Source organism: Nanorana parkeri, unplaced genomic scaffold (genome assembly GCF_000935625.1).
Source record: "Nanorana parkeri isolate BGI_ZX_2015 unplaced genomic scaffold, ASM93562v1 scaffold666, whole genome shotgun sequence".
NCBI lineage: Eukaryota > Metazoa > Chordata > Amphibia > Anura > Dicroglossidae > Nanorana > Nanorana parkeri.
The window spans coordinates 1,424,684-1,446,314 of NW_017306934.1; the positions used below are offsets into that span (position 1 = coordinate 1,424,684).

General features: G+C 39.7%; 1 protein-coding gene across 3 annotated transcripts in view; it reads left to right on the forward strand.

Moving 5' to 3' along the window:
* Positions 1-21,631, forward strand: part of C1QTNF3 (C1q and tumor necrosis factor related protein 3) — a 46,897-nt gene that overhangs the window by 14,856 nt on the left and 10,410 nt on the right. For all 3 annotated transcript variants that reach the window (XM_018563468.1, XM_018563471.1, XM_018563469.1), the window contains exons 4-5: positions 17,187-17,316; positions 18,488-18,587. In XM_018563468.1, coding sequence (XP_018418970.1) covers positions 17,187-17,316; positions 18,488-18,587 — 230 coding nt within the window. The remainder of the gene's footprint in view (positions 1-17,186; positions 17,317-18,487; positions 18,588-21,631) is intronic.

Genomic DNA, 21,631 nt, shown 5'->3' on the forward strand with positions numbered 1-21,631 from the left:
GCAGCCTGCACTCACATACAATGGTGCAGAGAGCGTTTTTGATGTATTCATGTCAGTGTCACTCTCTGCATCATTGAGATCCCCCAACACAGAAGATTAGAGAAGGATGTGGGCAGGGGGCATCATGTAATCAGCCTGAAGATATCTGAAAATTAAAGCATTTTTTTTTTTAACAAAAAACGAAAATACAGCTGGGAAGGAAGCATTGTGGGAGGTTTCAGGGGGGCGCTAGGTGCTGAGTGGCGTGAACCTAACCTGGGTTAGGGTGATCCTAACATTGGCAAAATTGATCCTAACATTGGCATTCCATACTTTTATGAATGTTTTTCTGTAAAGACAAACCTTCGTATTTTCCATTGACTGTTTTTTGATTTTATTTGAGAGGATACTGTATATGTGCAGTGAGCCATGGCAGGATTCAAGGCATTGTACATGGAGTTTGTCATCTAGATCAAATGTCGTCATTTTACTAAGCTGACAAGGATTTCCTGACTTTATAAGTGAGGATTGTGTCCCAAGGGAAAACCAGTCAGTCTCAACTCTCCTAAAACACTCTACAAAAAAGAATATACATTAGAGGTCAGCATTAACAGGACCAGCCGAGCCAGTGATTTCTTTTTAGCTGTTTTACTGGAGCTAGAACATGGGAATACATGTGCTAGGAACATTTTCTCCTTGTGTGCTGGGATGAGCGTGAAGAAAAAATAATCCTACTTTTACAGAGTATACATTAATATTGTGAACTTATATAAAGCACATTTTAACTTCTTAAAAGGGAAATTGTAATGTTTTTGGGTCAGTTTTTAATTTTACAGTTTTAAAAGAGAAATATGGCCAAATCTTTTTTGGCCATAGTTCTCTTTAGGGTCACAAGAGGTAATGTCCTTCTGCAACCCAAAACTCAGCATATAGCGGGCTATTGCCTGCTATATGCTGACAGCGCAGAGCCGCTTTACAGCCGGGAAAGATCCAGGTAATATTGTTGGGATTCACCCCCAATGCCTGATTGACAGCTGGCTCTGACCGCCCCCTCCCCAGTCTGTCCCTCCAATAAGCGCTGGAGGAATGGAGAAAGGGCCATCCCTGTGGGGGGTGGTGACTGAGTAACTAAATTAAACAGGCCGCAAAATGGGACAGCAGGAGCCATGAAAGTAAACAGAATGCTTCCACATTTTGTTTACACTGGGTGAGAGCTGTTTTAGCTGTTCTAGCTCTGTCCATCACTTCCCTGCAATAACAGATTACTACTATAGTGATCTATTATGCATGGTAATTATGCTATCCCCTTGAGAATGTCCTTAGTGATGAAACGCGTCCGGGCGGGGCCATCTGACGTCACAGCGTCACATCCAATGCTGAAGTGAACACGAGATTTCGTGAGACACCGGCCGGTTTTTACAATACATGTGAGGTTTTTTTTACTTGTTTTATCAATAAATGTAGGTATTTATTTCACCATGAGGAGTTCCCTTTGATTCTTTTACCATATATGGAACAGCATTCGTAAATATTTTGGAGGAAACACTGAGAATTCCCTGATCCATGATCGACTTCAGATACCGACAGAGTCCTCAAACATTATCTATGTGGTGAGTGCGCATTGCCCATGGGGCTTCATGTGTGACACTGGGAGGATCACCAAGCACAAGCACTTTATATGTTTTTGATTTGAAGAACGACTTATGTACTTTGGTTGTTTTTTCACATTTATCACTGACAGAATTTATTGTTTTTTTCAGCCACATTTATTTAGTCACATTTATTTCTGGATGGTTGATATCCAGTCTTTATAATCATGTTGGTTGATTAATTTATTATATTCATTTGACATCACTTATTTACACTGTATATCATGGTATTTAGCGCGGCATAATTACCATTCATACTTCTAGCACCCCTGTGTCTGTTCTGTGGCAGCTTTATTGCGTATATTAGGTTTTATGTTCCATAATTGCAGATCTATAGACATATAAATATAGTGATCTATTGCTGATTGAGTATTGCCAGCAGTAGATTACTATCAGAAAAGCCATCTGTTGCTGCAAAAGTGCATGGGTTGGGGAATGAGTCTGGATATGATCTTCATCGACCAGAAAAAAATAAACTGTAAAAAATAAATAAAAACATAAATGATCTATATATAAAATATACTCTCTCCAGATTAATCCCTAGGTCCCAGCAATGATGTCGGGTAATCCAGATGACATTTGCTTTCACTGTGCAAGCATCTGATGTTCACATAATAAATGCTATGTCATTAAAATATTTGGCGATCGCAAACCTTTGAAAAAAATTGCTGCCATGCTATTTTCGGCCGTCATCATTCCGACTTAACGGTATCCTAATATTACATTAACTATTCACGAAAAGTCGCAATGTAATGTTGAAATGGGAATAAAGCTCTCCTAAAATAAAACACTATGTTCACTTTGAGCTTAATAGTTCCACTACATTACATAAAAGGCGCACTAATGTGACATAATTTTAATCAGCAGACTTTCCTTTTTATACTGATTGGTAATTACCTGGAGTGCTCAAATTACGTAAATGTTGCTTGGAAAAAATTCATTTTTTTTATATTTAGAAAAACCAAGCGATGTATCATACAATAGGGTAGACTACAAAAAGAGATATACGTGTGGAACCAAGACAACACCAAAACAAAAAGAAACGCTCTGAGACCTAAGGTCATAGAGAGTTCAAATGGCTCAGGGACCAGTGGCGTCACAAGGGGGGGGGGTCAGTGGGGTGCAGTCCGCACCCGGGTGACACCATTGGAGGGGTGACACCAAAATGCCCAACAGTGCCGGCATCCATAACCAACATGGCTGCCGGTAGGCGTCAATTAAATGGCCGCGCATGCACGATGACGTAATCGCACATGCGCTTGGTGATGTCACGCGTGTGATGACATCACAGTGGGGTGTCACCCGGCCTACGCTTCGGGTGACACCCGGCCACGGGTCGCCCCTGCCAGGGACTCAAGTAGCTGCTTAATACCTCTGGCAGGCAGCAAGTCTTGGGACTTCCAAGTGGGATGTAGCTGGATTTTACCATGAGATGTAGAACGAAGACATTGGGGTTGATTTAGGAGAATAGGCTGTTCACGTTGCAGTGGAATTTTCTCTTACCTTAGGGAATGTGGTGAAAATTCACTTTGCAAAGTATACCTAATCAGGTGCAAGGAAAATAGCAATAAAACAATATTCTTGCTTGCACGTGATTGGATGATAGAAGTCAGCAAAAATTCCCTTGCAAAGTGAACAGCTTATTTGCCTTTAGTAAATGAACCCCATTATACTTTCCTGCAAAAGGTAGTCTGATTTGTGGGATTCTGAGTATCCAATGGACTAAAGAACTTTATTATTTAGCTTTTCTTTTAGTTATCCCATCCCCAGGTATTCAGCGCTCACCTCTCTCCCCTGAAGATCAGCTCCTAGACTGTCTCTCACCATTCTCATGTCTAATGCAGAGCTATGGGCCCTCATATTGTAAGTGATGACCCTAGCAGGCCTCCGATCGCTGAAGTGCCGGGGGGAGGAGGCTGTGGACGCCAGTCCTGGAGTCTGTGGGAGCAAGGAACAGGTAAGTAAAAGTGCTTTTTAACACAGCTCCCCTAGATGTTAATGAGCAGTTAATCCTTGCATTGCAGCCCCACTGCAAAGAGTAGTTTCTTGAGGATAGCCTTGAACTGATGACAATTAAAGAAAATGGAAGGTCTTGAGGTCTCAGGATCACCTATTCCTCAGCAGGGGCCCTGACTTTCAATCATCTTAAACTGCAAGCCACTGAGTTTTGATGGTCATGATGGCATTTCTCCCCATTATAAAGCTCCCAACCAGGAAGGGTGTAAACTCTTATTTTTTAACTAAGGGAAATTATACTTTCCCTTTAATTCAATGCAAGCTCCAAGTATGATTTATGGAGTTTGCCAGTGATGAGTGTCTACAGATGTTCTGCTGTCAACCAGCACATAAAATAAGTCTTCCTCCATCTGTTTAGGGAAAAAGGCATGTCAGATTTGCACAGTTCATGAGATGATGTTCCACTGAATGTACACAGTGAGATGGAAAACGTTTTAGATCCTATCCTTTAACGTGTAACTAAACCCAAGAACATAAATGGAATATATTACCGCTTACCAGGTGGTTACATTAGTTTTCTTTTATTAGGCTTTTTCCCTTTATTTTCACTTGATGATTCTATCAGTAACACACTTCCTGTCTTAAAATGACAACACTCACTAACTGTACTATATTTATGGAATAGCAGCGTTATCCTAAAACAGGGCAACACAACACTTCACCTCTTCTCCATAACATAGGTAAAGGTGTTCTGTAGTCCTAAGACAGCTGGGAGCAATGTTAACCATTAAATATCAGCAAAGGCAGAGAACATAGGAGGTTATCAGCACACAAGATTTCTGGCAGGATCAACATGTCTTTTTTGCACCAATCAGATATACGAAAAAAACACCTTCAATGGTATATAACAGTTCAAAAGGGAGCAAATAGTAGAAGTTATTTGCTAGGAATTACATACACTTAAATGTAAATGGAAAGTCCACTTACTGTTAAGCTGGGTACACACAGATCGAAAATGGATCCGTTGGTGACCCTATTTCCTTCGCAGAAGTCAATCATTAGATCGAGTTTTGCTGAAGAAACATGTTGCAAAATCCTCGGCCAAACAGGGCTTGTATTCATCTATAATGCTTGCAACTAGGGATGCACTGATACCGGTTTTTCAGTATCGAGTATGCGTACCAATATTTTTTTTTTCATTACTCGCTGATCCCAAATACCGATACCGGAAGTCCCATTGAGGAAGCCGGGCGATCGAGCAGAGTAAACCTTTTCTTGCGATCTGTTTTTCCCCCTGACATTTCATACATGGGGCCGCTGGCTGCCCTCAGTCAGAATAAAAGAAAAGCCACCATAGGAATGCATAGCTAGATTCCTATTGGTTGTTTCACTTTGCAAAAGCCAATAGCAAACTAGCTATTGCCCCCACCCACTGCTGCTGTCAATCAGTAGAGGGGGACCTGCAGTTCTCCATCAGGTCCCCTTCTGGTGATTGACAGCAGCAGAGGGCGGGTGCAATAGCTAGTCTGCTATTGCAAAGTGAAATAGCCAATAGGAATCTAGCTATGCATTCCTATGGTGGGTTGTTTTTTTTTCTGACTGAGGGCAGCCAGCTCTGCGGCATTCGGCTATTTACTCACTGCTGTTTGGCATCTATAAGAATAGGCCGAACAGCAGCCAGTAGCCTGCCGGAGGTTCGGCTTAGCCGATCCATATGTTGGATCGGCTGAGTCAAACTCCTTCTGCACTTCGGGTCGGCCGAACACGCTGAGCATGTTTGGCCGACCCAAAGCCAGCCGCAGCAAGTCGATGTACGGCTGATTTTAGTTGGTGTACGGCTGAAATCAGCTGTACTAGCCTGAAGTGAATAGCCGAACAGCTTTCGGTTCACTTCACTTCGGGTCGGTTATTCACTCGGCTGCCTATGGCAGCTTTGTGAATAGACCCCTATGTTTCACTGCTCCTCTCCTCCGGCAGATAAATGCTGCAATAAAATGTGTCCTTACTGAACATACAGTATAGTTTCCTTTGAAGAAATCCAAATCTTTTAGCAGTCACGATGGAAGAATTTGTATACTGTATATACATACTTTTAGCTTCTTGGATTCTACAATAAGGAGGCTGAATACCAGACTCCCTCACAAGACAGCAAAGACATTTTAATCCAGATGGCAAGCCATCTTTTGCCCCATGATGGCCCTTCTTTCTCAAACACATGTACTGATGATTAAGGTGATCAGGAAGCACAGTGGTTATAGGAAACTTCCTTACATGATGCTATCAAAGCTTGCTGGCCACAATGTAAAGTGGGATATGTGACGTGCACAGAAAGGAGTTGCTTCAGCATGCTGAGAATACAGGAAGAAGAAGAAAGAGATAGTGGTTAGTGTTATAGCTAAAAAAAGGGTAAGCATTTAACCCTTTTAGTTTTTACCCTTATACCCTGTACATCAGCTTGTTTCAGTTACCCCTTCTAGTGTCTACAATAATTACTAGTATTTCCTAAACACATTACATTGCCAGTATGTGGTCACCCCTCGAGATTATTCAGATGTTTCCAGTGATGGGTACTGTTAATCCTACAGTATACAAAGACATTTTACACAATTGATGAAATGGTGTGTACATGGATAGAGAACTGGCTACAGGAACATGTCCAGAAAGTATCGGTAAATAGTTATTTTTCACATTGGTCTAAGGTAGAGATTGGCGTGCCCCAGGGTTCTGTGCTAGGCCCAATACCGTTTAACCTGTTTATACATGATTTTGGGGAGGTGTTAATAGCCATGTGTCTGTGTTTGCAGATAATACCAAAAATTGGGAGGGTTAAATCATGATCCATAGTACATAATAGTACATAACATGTAGTTGTACGGATCATTTAACCCATTCATGTCAGCAGGGGATCATTGTAAATCTAATGCTGCAATGTACGGGACATTTGTACTGTATATGTACAGTACATATAGATATACAATTCTGCACTGCTAACATGAATGGGTTAAATGATCCGTAGTACAGGGCTACATATCATGTAATATGGATCATTTAACCCATTCATATTAGCAGAGGATAATTGTAAATCTAGTGTTGCAGTGCACTCTATATGTCATATATAGTACTTGTACATATAGAGTGCAACAATACAAAAATACATTTACAATGATCCTATGCTAATAAGAATGGGTTAAATGATCCATAGTACAGGGCTACATACAGATCATTTAATCCATTCATGTTAGCAGAGTATAATTGTAAATGTATTGTCTGCACTGTATGAGCAGTGTGTACTCTATATGTACTATATATGTAGTACATATAAAGTATATACTGCTTATACAGTGCAGAGAATACATTTACAAATAATCTTTGCAGCTCAATAATGTCCCTACTTGTATCGGGCCCGATTCCGATGCTAGCATCGGTATCGGGACATCCCTAGTTAAAACATTAAATTACAGGAGGACCTAGATCAATTAGGGGAGGGGCAACTATATGGCAGATGAGGTTTAATGTTGAAAAATGTAAAGTAATGCATTTTGGGGTTAAAAACAGGCAAGCGGATTACACATTAATGGGAACTCCATTAGGGAAGTCAGAAATGGAAAAATATTTGGGGGTCATAGTAGACCACAGATTGAACAATAGCTTGCAATTCCAGGCTGCGGCAAACAAAGCAAGCAGAGTACTGTCATGCATTAAAAAGGGAATGTACTGTAGAGACGAGGCTATCATTTTGCCACTTTATAGATAATTGGTTCTGCCTCATCTTGATTATGAGGTTCAGTTTTGTTCACCAATCCACAGAAAGGATGTCCTTGAGCTGGAGAGAATCCAGAGAAGGGCAGCAAAACGAATTAAGGAGCTGGGGGACCAAAGCTGTGAGACAAGGTTGCGAAATGTAATCTTGTTCACTCTAGAAGTGAGGAGATTAAGAGGAGACATGCTTTTGATGTACAAAATGTTTAATGGTGATAGCAACATCAGCAATAAACTGTTTACTGTAAACTCCCTAAAGAATACTAGAGGCCACCACCTAAAACTGGAGGAAAAAAAAAAGATTTAACCACAAGGGGTGAAGGGGCTTCTTTTCTTCCACAAGCAGTGGTATCAGCATAGAGTATTGAATCATTCATTCATTTGTTTAGATACCTTCCCCAGAGAATGTAACATACAGGGGTACAGGTACTCTTAATGACTGGGACACACAGAGACTCACACACACACACACACACTCAAATAGTATGTAACTATACTATGTTATAATTGTGCACTTCCAACCTTGTGACAACAGTTTGAGAGAAGGCCCTTTTCTGTTCCAGTAGGACTGTGCCCCTGTGAACCAAGCCAGTTCAAAAAAGATTTGGTTTGATGAGTTTGTTGTGGAGGAACTCAAGCAGCCTGCACAGTGCTCAGATCTAAACCCTACTGAACACCTTTGGGATAAATTGGAACACTGATAGGGGGCCAGGTCTTCTCATCCAACATCAGTACCTGGTCCCATAAATGCTCTTGGCTGAACTGGCACAAATTACCACAGACACACTAAAAAATATGTGAAAAAGACTTCCCCAAAGAGCGGAGGCTGCTATAAATGCAATTGGTCGGAAGGGAGGGGGCAGAAGAACCCATGTCCATGGTTTTGGATTGGGATGTCCACAAGCCCATACTGTATGTGTGTGTCCACAGACTTTTGAGCATATATTGTAAGTGTAAATGTCTTTTAAGCAATCACATATGTTGTTGTTAGTTAAATATATCCATGTATAAGATGTATTACTTGTTAATACTTGGGGAAAAAATATTTTCAAGAAAAACTACCCCCTGACCATAGCAACTACACCAATAGGGGCAGACGTAGCAATTTATTGGAAACCTACATTATACCATTGAGCCTTATATATGAACTGTCTCACCTGCCAAATGATTCCTAATTCCATTTAGTAATTTTTGTCCCTGCAACACAGCATAGCCAGATCAGGGACCTTACTTTTCTCCAGTGTTTATTAGCAATTTGTTATCTTTTGTGGGGGTTGGTGGTAGTCTTATCAAGATAATATTTATTTTTTTACACTTTAAAATTGTTATATTTCTTTTTCTATTTATATACATTCCTTATTTTGCAAGTAAACCTTTGTCTCTCAACGTAACACTCTGAGCAGAGAAGGGGAATGAATCAACTTTCTGACTCATTCAGTTATGTCTATTTAAACTATTGAGCTCTCAATGCAACTACCTTTTTTTTTTAACAAAACAGTTAGGATCAGTCTGGTAAACAAAAAAGAGCCTAGAGCATCATCTGATGCCTGAAAATAGGTGAATATTAAATATTCTTTAGCAATTCTTCATATTTACTTGACTAAAAGTAAAGAAGCATTTTTTAAAATCTTCAAATTCTCTATTCCTGTATATAGTAAAGAAAATATATCCAAAAACATTATTTGTTCCCTTTATTGTGTTTACTACTAAAAAGTGTTGAAAGGTATGTGAATAACCCAATGTTTTCCTCTATTTTATTGGAGTCATCTATTATGCTTGACATTTGTGGTGGCATTTACAAATATCAGCTTGTATGTCAGTGCTTCTTGCACATAGATATAGATCTGTGATATGCATCATTCCAGTCAATATCTCTTATCATACTGTATATTCCATCCACATCAAGATGCAAACAAAAGTATATATATGTCTGAGCAGGTGACAAGGAAAAGGTTAATGCAATAAACATGCAAATTATCTTGTAGAAACAGCACTTGGTGTTATTCTCTTTGATGTTGCAATGTCCTTTATACAGTACAGTATGTGTAAATATAGTAATACAGAAAATGTACATTTGGCTTTGTAGAGTCTGCATGGAACTAAATGTTATAGAATATAAGAAAAATATTGTATGAATTATTTCTGGGTTCAGTGATCTATATATCTCTTTTTACTCACCAAAAACCCAGAGCCCTCTAATATGCAAGTCTTGTTTTCTATGAGGTGTTATGTTGGCCTATTCTCTTCCACAGATCACTATTGGTGCTTCAATGTAATGGGTTCCTCAGCAGCTGGTAATGAGATGTAGGTTTTGAAAGGGGTTGGGATAGTTTGATTTTTCTTGTTAAAGTCAAGATTTCCATAATAAAGCCTCTCAGGCTTGGATGCTCCTGGAGCGATCAGGAAGATCTCTAAAAGGTAATGTAGGAACCTGAGGGTGTTTATTCATTCTAACATCTAAGGAAGTTACATAAAAGAACAAATGTACTTTAAGATGGCAATCTTGTGAAAATGGTCATTCCTTCGAATTCAAGAAGAAAAAAAGGAGTCACGACTTCATCTCCTTGTTTCGTTTTATGCCATTGAGTAAGTCATGGAGGAAATTAAGAATTCTACATTCTATTTCAATTAGGATGTGTTCTGAATAGCAGAAGAGGACAGGATGGCATATGATCTGAAATACATCAAAAACTGCAATTTAAAAAAAAAAACTATCCCCTCTTGGTGCGTTGTATAGATTGCAAGAATATAAAGCATATGGTTGCCTGTATACTTCAATATTTCAGATGCCCTCAGGCTTGTCATGTAACTCCCTGGGTACTCTTACATTTTTGGATCTTCTCTGATGGTGGACATTCCTCAATGCTGCAGAGAGCATGGCATCATTGCCACTCTCTGCATCATTGTAGGGAACAATGCTAATGCCCTCTCAGGAGGGCAGTACCATAATGCCCTGTATACATGGGTTAGGTTTAGTCATTAGCTTGAATGACACTGGCAGTCATTCAACCCAGAAAGTCAGAACATCTAGTAGAAGAAAGGAATTATTGTGGGTGAGAGCACCAGAGAGAAGGTGACTGTTGCAAACAGGACTGCCTGTTGGTTTGAATCACCTGCTGGGGCACAGTCAGGCTTTAAACAAATGTATAGATGCCGAGAGAGGCAAATCTACATACTTCCTCATACTGAAGGAAGAGGGAGGATCTGCCTGCTATGGTCATGCAGTGATAGTGATAGCATTCCAGAACAGAAAATGTTGCTCTCTTTCCATTTTAAACATTTTTCAACTGCCGCCGATTATCTAGGAGAGTACTGAACAATAACCCCTGTAGTCTAGGAAGCACTTTCTTTTGCAGTTGCTGTGTAGTTAGCTGCATATCATGTTCCCCATTTAATCAGTATTTAACAGAGCTTGAATAATGCAGTATGGTTTGCTGCATACAACTGTGAGACACAAGGATGCTTGAACAGTGTATTTAAAAAGTGGGATTCTTGGAGGAGATCAGGGCTGCCGGCAACCTTTGAAGCAATTATAGTTTTTAAACACCAAAGTCAAATTGGTATGACATATCCAAGGTCCTTAAGCTGTGGCTTTAGTCTGAGATGTGGTGGCACCAGAAGTGTCAGAATCACCAACATTAAATTTCTATGAGTCCATACAAACTAATACCCAGCATTTCATGTCTGATATACCAGGAATGTTGACTTCAGAGATACAGTATAATGTGAAAAGTAAGGTATATATTGTCTCAGAAGTTTTTGAGCACTCTAGCATTAACAGTACCCTACACTGAAAGCACCCTAACTCATTTTCTGTAGGGAAGTCCACATGCTTTGGCCATATACGGTAGTGAATATTTGGTCCTAGTTTGAATCTTCGAATGAATAACAGCAGCTTTAAAATGTTTGTATTCTTTCAGAGGTTAGTTAGACATGCTTGTCACGTCTGCATACATTCCATCTACAGAAATTAAGTGTGTTGTAGGAGTTGAGAAGGACACTTTCCTAAGTAAATAATAGCTTGTTCTATCAATGCATAAGTAATGAGGTCCCCTGACATGGTAAGTTCAACATTAGAAATATATTCTGATTGATTCTGATTCAGCTTGGCAGAATGAAATGAATTGTAAAATGAGAGCCGTTTCGTGTCTTCTCAATTTTCATGGATCTTAGCAAAGGAAAGATACTACTTTTCCAGTATTTTATTTGATAGGGAACTGCCATACAAGTCAAGTCAATAAAATGTTAGGCAAATTGTGTAGTAACAAGATTTAAAGTGAGTCTGTTGCATGTAAAGCAAGATATGATCAAAGTGATGTAGAGCAGAATGGAACAATACAGAAATGACTGAAAAGAATTACACACTTTTTGAAAGATAAGACAGGGCACACAAACTATATGTGGACACCCCTCCACATTTTTTAATTTGTGTGTTTTAGTGAACAGTACTGTTAATGCTACAGCATACAAAGACATTTTACACAACTGTGCACTCCCATCCTTGTGACAACAGTTTGGTGAAAGCCCTTTTCTGTTCTAGTATTACTGTGCACAAAGCCAGCTCCATAAAGACATAGATTGGTGAGTTTGATGTAAAGTGACTCAAGTGGCTTCATAGGGACCTGACCTCAACACTACTGAACACCTCTGGGATGACTTGGAATGCCAGTAGCGAGCAGGTCTTCTCATCCAACATCAGTACCTGACCTCGCAAATGCTATTTTGGCTGCATTGGCACAAATTCCCAAAGATACACTATGAAATATTGTCAAAAGACTTCCCTAAAGAGTAAAGGCTGCTATAGTTGTGCTGCTATAATTGCAGTGTTGGGTGAGGTCACAGAAACCCATGCCTATGTTTTCAAATTGAATGTCCACAAACCTATATAGGTGTGGCATTGAGGTATCCAAAGAAGTTTGGTACTATATTTTAAGAGTAAATGTCTTCGAAGCAATCACATATGTTGCTTCTTAGTCAAATATACCTATTTTTTATAAGATGTATTATTTGTTAATACGTGGAAACAAAATCTAAACATAATAGGACAAATTAATATGTTCAGGTATTTCCAGTGTATGGTAGTTGTTATGCTATGGAAATACACTAGAAAGACATTTAGGACAACTGTAAACTTCTAACTCTGTGGCAACAGTTTAGGAAAGGTCCTTTTTTGTTCTAGCATAACTATACCCTTGTGCACAAAAACATCTCCATAAAGGCATGGAATGATGAGTTGGGTGTGGAGGAATTGAAATGGCCTCCACCGAACCCTAGCTGGTGTGTGGTTTTTTATAACTTTTTTTAAAATTTCTCCTAACTGTACCTTTTGTTGCTTGCGAAGTCCATGTACTGTCCAACGTCTTGGCAGCGTCTAATTTGTGAAAAAATGAGTGTGCTCATAGCGCTGCACACTCATTTTTTCACAGTCTCTACAAATCATAGCGCAGCAGCTTTCATATTTCACCCCTTCCATAAGCGCAGATTTTACATTATTTCCAGTGTCTAATTTGTGCTAGCTAACATCCCTCCATGATATCATTGAGTGGACTCAAAGCTACAAGTGTGGACTCAAAGCTACAAGTGCTGCACGCTATTTAAAGTTGTCTGGATAAGGTGGGGAAAGGTTAAAACCCTTGTCTTTACTGGTGTCAGTGGACATGTTGAAGAGATTTCTCCTGACCCAGTCACTTAATATAATATGAAAAAAGAAGGAAAAAAGAAAATAGCACTGCGCTTCAAACTCAAAATATTCCTAAAATGTGAGAAAAATAGTATGAAATGTGAAATTTTGTGTCATACACAACACATGTGTTGCACAATGCTTGTGCCAATGATAGTAAGAAAAAGCTCTAGGTCTAATGGTCTAGACACTATAAACCATAATAAACATAGAAAAAAATGTGCTAGTACATCTCATAAAATGTGTACATATAGAAAATCCTGTGTTAAATCTCACTAGTGATGTACAACTCCCTCTTAATCTACATAACCACATGTGAAGTCCATTACTTCTTGATACAATAAAGTCCTAGAAATAGGTGATGATATATCTTCCAACTTTTATAATCAACACCCCGTCCGTGAATGCATCAACAATTAGTGAATCAGTGCTCTCCAGTCTCCACCGTGCTCAAAGATAAGATCTGGCCGCACTCACTAACTCCTATTGCTCACCATATTTCAGATGAACAATTAGCGCTTTGTTGATATATATAGAACCAAATCCTCTCCTTTGTTTTTAATCCGACAATAAATTGGGGTAGATTCCTTCCAACTCTGGCTTATCTTTCCAAAATCGTGTAACACTATTCCTCCATCTTCCACCTTCTCCTGTGCTCAGAGAGAGAAAAAAAGGCTTCTCATATTGTAGTATGTCAGAACAAATTTATTTAAAATGATTAAAATGCACTTACAATTAAAATAAGACAATTGCACATGGATTGTGTCCACTGGAACTCCTGTCTCTCACATATTTCAAGGACTTTATTGTATCAAGAAGTAATGGACTTCACATATGGTTATGTAGATTAAGAGGGCGTTGTGCATCACTTGTGAGATTTAACACAGGATTTTCTATATGTACACATTTTATGAGATGTACTAGCACATTTTTTTTTCTATGTTTATTATGGTTTATAGTGTCTAGACCATTAGACCTAGAGCTTTTTCTTATTATCATCAGCACAGGCATTGTGCAACACAGGTGTTGTGTATGACACAAAATTGTTTATCACTTTGTGACAATTTCACATTTCATACTATTTTTCTCACATTTTAGGAATATTTTGAGTTTGAAGCGCAATGCTATTTTCTTTTTTCCTATTTTGGGTGTACTCACCTATTAAGCACAGCTGCTCTTAGGCCCCGTTCACACCTTTCCGTTTTGTCGGGCGTTCAACGCTCTATGAACGCTCTACAAAACGTACAACCATGAAAATCCCATTGTTTTCTATGGGTATGGTTCACACCTTTCCGTATTTCCGCCCGTCTAAACGCCCTACAAAACGGCTGACGCCCAAACAAGTACATGTACTTCTTTGGGCCGTTTTCGTTTGGGATACAGCCAAGTAGCCTTCGGAATCGCGCGACGGTCGCGCGATTTTTTTACCGCGAATCGCGGTAAAAAAACCGCGTGACGGTCGCGCGACAGACGTGCATGCGTAATACGCCTAGGTGTGAACCCAGCCTTAGAGTGTTATTTGATTCCAAGCGCAGTTTTTTTCTATCTAACATTACTAAATATAATATGAAGCTAAGATCAAGAACACTGGGACATGACCGCAAACTAGCAAGAAAGTTCAAAATTAACCTTAAAAAAGTATTATTTCTTCAAAAGAGTAGTTGATGCTGGGAATAGATTTTTAGCAAAGGCAGCAGTGAGTGAATTTAAACATGCTTGTAAGCATGCTATACTCAAAACAAAAAAGGGGACCACTCAATAGAACACATGGTCTTTTTCTGCCATGACTGCTCTATGTACAGGAAACAGGGCTGCCCAATAATGAGACTGTTGCCTCAGGCGGCATCTCTTTGGGTCACATCGGGAGGCGGCAGGCAGAGCAGCATGGCCACTCTGCTGCACATTGTGCCTGCCACTGATGAGAGGAAGTGGGGGGAAATCTCCAAGAGGGACTCAGCAGTAAGCTTTTTTATATTAGAGAATGGTAAGACTTGAACCAATGTTAGCTTTATAATGTCATTGGCTCCTCTCTGTCTGAAACAAACAAAAAAAATTGACTGCAGTCATACTTTAGAATTTGTAATTAAATATGTACAAGAGGCCAGTCATATGTGCTCATTACATATTGTCCATTATATACAGTGATAGAAAGATATAATTATTTATCACTTTAGAAACCACTTCAAAGTCAGCTTTGAGCTCACCACAAGATGAGAAGAGCCACATTCCCAAAAAATCGTCTTCGGTATGTACATTACAGAACACAATGATGCATAATAAGGAGCTGATAGGACATCTAACATGTTTCTGTCTTGTTAAAGAAAAAAGAAAAAGAGCACTTTGATGTATAGTTCACTAATTGGAGGCAATTAACGTTGCAATTCAGGTTGTTATGCAATGGTAAATTCAAAGAACATAAAGCTTTTTATAGAGGTGCTACCTATAGCAAGGTTAGAAGGAACACAGGTTCCAAATTATTTCAAAATAACTAACTCTAGATACATTTAGAGTGCTGGGAAAATTAATAAATAATGAGTAAAAAAAATAATGTATGATATACTTTGTATTCAGAAGAAGCACACAACGCAAAACTCAGTATATAGTGGACTATTGCCTGCTATATTCTGACAGCGCAGTGCCGTGATGCAACAGGCAAAGATCCCAACAATATTGTCGGGATCCACCCCACCACCTGATTGACAGCTGGCTTTGCCTCTCTATGTGCCCGCCTCCTCTTCCATCCATTCCTCTAGTCAGTGCTGACAGTCACCGCTCTCTGCAGGGAGGTCGGGAACTGAGTGATATGTGATCACTCAGTTCTTGATCAATAGAGCCGACGTGTGACAGCTTCAGTGTCGCACGTCGGCTCTATTTATGGGGATGAGTGTATTTCACTCTCCCCATAGTTCTCCTTAAATAGCCAAGGCAAAGGAAAAGACAGCTTTTGTGGCAGGCTCATTATTAGTCTCAGCTGTGAAAATGTAGTTTAACAGATACTCAGGGCTCTCTCTCTTGCACTCTCTGTTGTGGGAGGCGGCTGCTAGGTGAAAAGGCTGAGTGCTGACAGAACACTAAAATGGTACATAGGTTTATTCTGGGGAGCCCCTTGGGGCATCCTGTCAGTCAGGAACAGTCATAAGTTTAGTTATTTGCTTGGATGAGAATGTCAGTCCCTAGAATATGTTGTAATTTATGTAATATGTTAATTTATGTAAATCATTTGAAAATTATCTTTGTAATGTTTTCTTGAGTACTCTCTTGATGAGATCTCATCACTGAGCGCTGCATACATTGAGGGATCTCATTTTCCCTGTGTTTTTTTAATCCAATTTAGTATTATGGAGAATGCAATGTGAGGAGCTCGAACACACAAAAGTGGATGAGGACACCTAAGGGCCTGTTCACATGAGTTTCAGGTCCGGATCAGGTGCAGATCTGCAGACGCGGTGCTATGTGTTTTTGCCGCGTTTTTGATGCATTCCAGTTTTAAAAAAAAATTGTATTTTTTATTTTTTTGCTGGAGTGGGGCTGTCAGTATGTTAGCTGCAGTGCAGTGCGTTTTTGCGTTTCCGGACCGTTTCCTGACCGTACAAAATGTGGCATGCAGTATTTTTCTGTCGTAAACCTGAACGGACTGCGCACGTGAGAACTGTAGCCCATGAAACACATCGGGATACATTGGGATCCATTTTTAGTGCAGGTGCGTACGGATCAGGTCAGCACAGAAAACGGACGTCGTGTGAACAGGCCCTTAAGCTCCCACATGGAAAGCAGCAGAGTCGGTAATTAATGCAAAGAGATATCAATGTTGGTGTCATATCCAAGACATATAAAAAGGCAGGGGCTGAGCCCACTATATTCCGCCTGACTAAAATATCACTTTTGGGTGTACTGACCCTTATAGTCACAGCCAAATCTGCTGTTGAAAAGTCGTTGCTTGGAGATATTCATGTTTTGGCCAGCCGTGGAGTGGATTTTGAGAACAGGTAAGACCTTAATGGGCCAGCACTGTTTAAAATACCATCAAAGCATTATTTTCTTTATTTAGAAGTAGATGTACAGGTATATGTGAGGGGATATGGTAAAGTGAATATGAGGATGTAAAAGTGGTACATTGACAGTGGTGGTTAAACCTTTTTTTATATTGGATTCTCTTTCTGCAGGTAGCCTTTATGGCTTCAATGGCAACTCACTTCAGCAACATTAATAGCGGAATAATTTTCAGCAGTGTTGAAACTAACATGGGCAACTTTTTTGATGTCATGACTGGAAGATTTACAGCTCCCATACCAGGTAGGTTATCAAAAAAGTACTCTGTACCCAAAGCTGAACGTCAGGCAAACAGCTAAATTGTATCTCTTGGCAAAACCTTTTTTCAGCTTTTGATAGTGGGGAAGATTTAAACCCTCTGGTGCCTGTCTCCCCATTGGGGAAATTCACCCCTCTATTTGTATTGGAGAACATTGTCACAATTTCTTGTCAGCACATGTGCACTGTAGGACCTTTGATTGGCTCAGAGTGCTAACCCTATCTCTCCCAGTCTGAGTGCTGCTGTACAGAGGAGGCTGAAATGTCAGATTTAGATATTTACACTAGTTGCATATAAAAATATATATATTGGAGTTTAATATCTGCTTGGATTTCAGCTTTAAAGTAAACTTGTCCTGGGAAAAATATGGGAGCTTTCATCCCTAACTTAAGAATGCTAGTTGTCTGTTTCTACTGTACTCAATACGTTCTGAGTCACTGATCCTGGACAAATATGCGGATTAGAAATCAGGAATGTCAGGAATGTAAGAACTCCTATCTGTATATACTGTGTGTATAAATATATTTGTAATGAGTTTGGTGCGAAGAAGTTCCAGAAGCCCTGCCTAGAGACTTTACCTATATGGAACACATTTGAGATGAATTGGAATGACAAGGCTGAACCAAGTCTTCTCATCCAACATCTGTACCTGACCTCACAAATGCTCTTTTGGCTGGATGGGCACAATCTTCCATAGACACACTCCAAAATCTTGTGAAAAGCCTTCCCCAAGGAGTGGAGGTTGCTATAGTTGCAGTTGGTGAATGGGGGCACACAATACCATGCCTATGGCTTTGGAATGGAATGTCCACTAGCCCATATAGGTGTGATATTCAAGTGTCCACAAACCTTTGGGCATATATTGTAAGTGTAAATGTCTTCCAAGCAATAAGAAGAGTGGAGGGTGTTCTAGCTGCAAAGGAAGGTGGGTGGCTTTACCAATACTTTAGTTTGAACTAGAGTGGTGCAAGACAAGAACACTAAGCTGCTCACACTGATCTGATGTAAGTCTCTGATCTATATAAAACATGAATTTTATCCATGTCTTTTTCCTAAATGCTATTGTGGCCTGTATAGATCATCATGCAGACAGACAATATTGGCCAAGTGATGATGCATGATCTAATATGGAAAATGGTTCTTTTATTTTTACAGGAGTGTACTTCTTTACTTTCAGCATGCTGAAGCATGAAGAGGTGGATGATGTCTATGTCTACCTCATGCATAATGGAAATACTATAGTTAGCATGTACAGGTGAGTTCTCTGGGATGTTGGGTCATTGCAGCCATAAGTTCTGATATCTAATCTCTGCAGAAAAAAATATAGCTTTTGATCATGGGAGGACTGGCCTGGGGGCTTATGTTGGGTTGTTGGCCCTGAGTGGATGTTCTTCACCTTTCAGAGTTGGACTTACAGTCATTGACACTTGCAGGGCATTATTTATCTCTCTACTCCCTGTTTAGACCTGCAATCTGGATATCTGGCAGAGGAAAGTCTTCCAGCACCAACTTTTCACCATGCCCACCACTCAAAAATGTACTGAGAGACACTTTACATTGTACACTTTCTAGCCCATTAAAACCTGTCCCTACCATGAATTACCTAGTTCATTGATTTTATCCCTGAAGTCAAATGTTCCTAGTCCTCCTCTGATTATAATGGCCATACAAGGGCTATTGTGTAGCTAGGTTGTATAAGATATGCCCAATTTTCCTCCAGTGAGTAGGATCTGTCATGTTTTTTGCATGATGTGATTGTGACTAGGGATGAGCCGAACACCCCCGTGTTCGGTTCTAGTTCAAACTTTCGAACATGGAAAAAGTTATAATTCGAACTTAGAACTCAATGTAAGTCTATGGGGGTAGAACTCAGAAAATTAAATGTCCCCATTTTAAAGCCTTATATGCAATTTATTGGCCATAAAGAGTGTATGGGGATCCGGGTACTGCCCTGGGGGACTTGTATCACTGAAAAAAACACTTTTAAAAAATAAAATTTTTAAAGGAGCAGTGATTTAACATCACTTAAAATGAAACATTAAAAATTTAAAATATTTTAAATATCGTGCCTGGGGGGGTCTCCTTTCACTGCCTGTAAAGTGGCGCATCTGTATGATGTATAGGACCTGCTGAAGCAAAAATTACATTTATAAAGAAACAAAATGACATTTAAATTTTGTGCTCACGGGAGTAGGAAGAGAGGACATTATGAGGGGAGGAAGGGAAATGAGGCGAGGGCATATACACTGCTTCCTCTTTCAAGGTGGGTCACACGATGCCCTCGTGCATTATATAAGAACTGGCAAATGTCTCCCAGCTGCCATTTTATGGAGACATCCGCCTGTCTATGAACAGCCTAATGGTATCTGAGCTTTATTTTTCTCATCATTGCAGAACCTCTTTAGACCCTTATCACCCCTCAGCAGAAAGACTCTGCTCCTCTTATCTTAGGAGCTGCTAATCCAGCTGCCATTAGATGTAATTTACTGGTATTAACACAGTCTAAAACCAATCCATAGATTCCTAATACCACTTGTAGCATTCCAGGTAATAGAGATCAATCTCTGTCTCTCTGATTATCTGCCATTTGTATATACTATCAGAGCTGAAGGTTATCAGTGCAGTGCTGATGGCTGAAGTGCAGATACCCATAGCAACCATTCAGAGTTCAGATTACTGCAGTCAGGTCAGTTACGATTTCTGATTGGCTGTAATGGGTAACTGCACTTTCCATAACATTACTGCTCTGTGCACTGCTTTGTTTATACTGCATATGGAAGCAACACTGTCAATTTAGATCATTTAGACTAGTGTTACTCCTGGTCTGCCTTGTCTTTTGTAGGCTTGTACAACATGCTTACCTTCAGCATGCAATAGTTTTTCTATGTTCATGGACCCAATTATACCTTAGCAGTGGAATGTAAGTGAACCTACACTGTGAGGCATGTTAAATGCATCTAGTCTAAAATTCAAATCTGCCTTAAAGTGTCTGTCCAAGCACGCATTAATAAGTCTGTTTTGCAAGGTTCCCGTAATGCTCCTTTTCCACCTTGGCAGTCAAATTTGAAAAACCGTTTCACTATATGTTTATGTGTTTCCACTTTTTTTTACATAAGACTACAGGCAGCTTCTTTTGCTTCTATGAAAACAGATGGCGCTATAGAAATCCTGTATAATAATAATCATAATAATACTACTACGGAGAAGATAGTGGGTCACTTACTCAGCACTTTGGTCGGCGTTCACAAAACTTCTTGCATTTTTTGCACAGAATACAAGGTGCTCTGTGAATGGACAAGGGAGATCATGTAACTCGATGGACATGTATCTTTTTTTCAACCTGACTAACTATGTAACTATGCTTTGCTCTCCCAATGTGATCTCCCCTATCCATGCACAGAACACCTTTTATCTTGTGTAAAAAATACAAGTGGGCTGGGAATTTATCAAAACTAGAGCAGACAAAATCTGGATAAACCAATCAGCTTCTATCAATTATTTTCAAAGCTTCACTGAACAAATTGAAGAGAGAAGCTGATTGGTTGCCCTGGGCAACTGCTCCAGGTTCCATCTGCTCCAGTTTTGATAAATTCCCCCTAAGGTGTTTTGTGAATGGCCAAAGTACCAATTGAGTACTTTGACTGTACGCTCGTTTGGGCAGGGTCCTCCTCACCTACTGTTTTTGTATGTCAATGATGGTTGTCAGTGTTTCTTACTTGTCTTGTCTAAACGATTGTACAGCGCTGCGGAATATGTTGGTGCTATATAAATAATTGTAATTGAGTGACCCACGAAAACCTGACATATACATTGGCACTGTATTATGGTGACTAGATAGTGCCAAGGACCATAGGATATTAATAAGAATGTATTTCCTACGCTGCTTGGCTCCATGTAGTAGCCATAAGGCATTGTATGGATTTCGGTGAAGGAAGTTCAATGCCTACAGAAGGGTCGGAGGTGCATAAAAATAATCGTTTCACAGACCTGGAGCAAATATGAAGCAAGTGAAGTCTGAACTACTGATTTGCATGCTTGTTCCAGGACAGTCCCTGAAAAGATGTAAAAACCATTGGATCAGGATGAGAACTAGACCATGGGAATTTGCGGGAGAGTTTAGCTATTACAGACTACATTTTCATACAGCATATTTTCCCTTTACATTATGAATATATGACAGCAAACCCGTGAAAATGAAAAATACGTTTATGATTAAGCTCCATAATGCAGAACGAATGCCTTTTGAAGCTATGCCTTTGAGACATACTGCATAAGTGTATAATAACTATTATACATGGT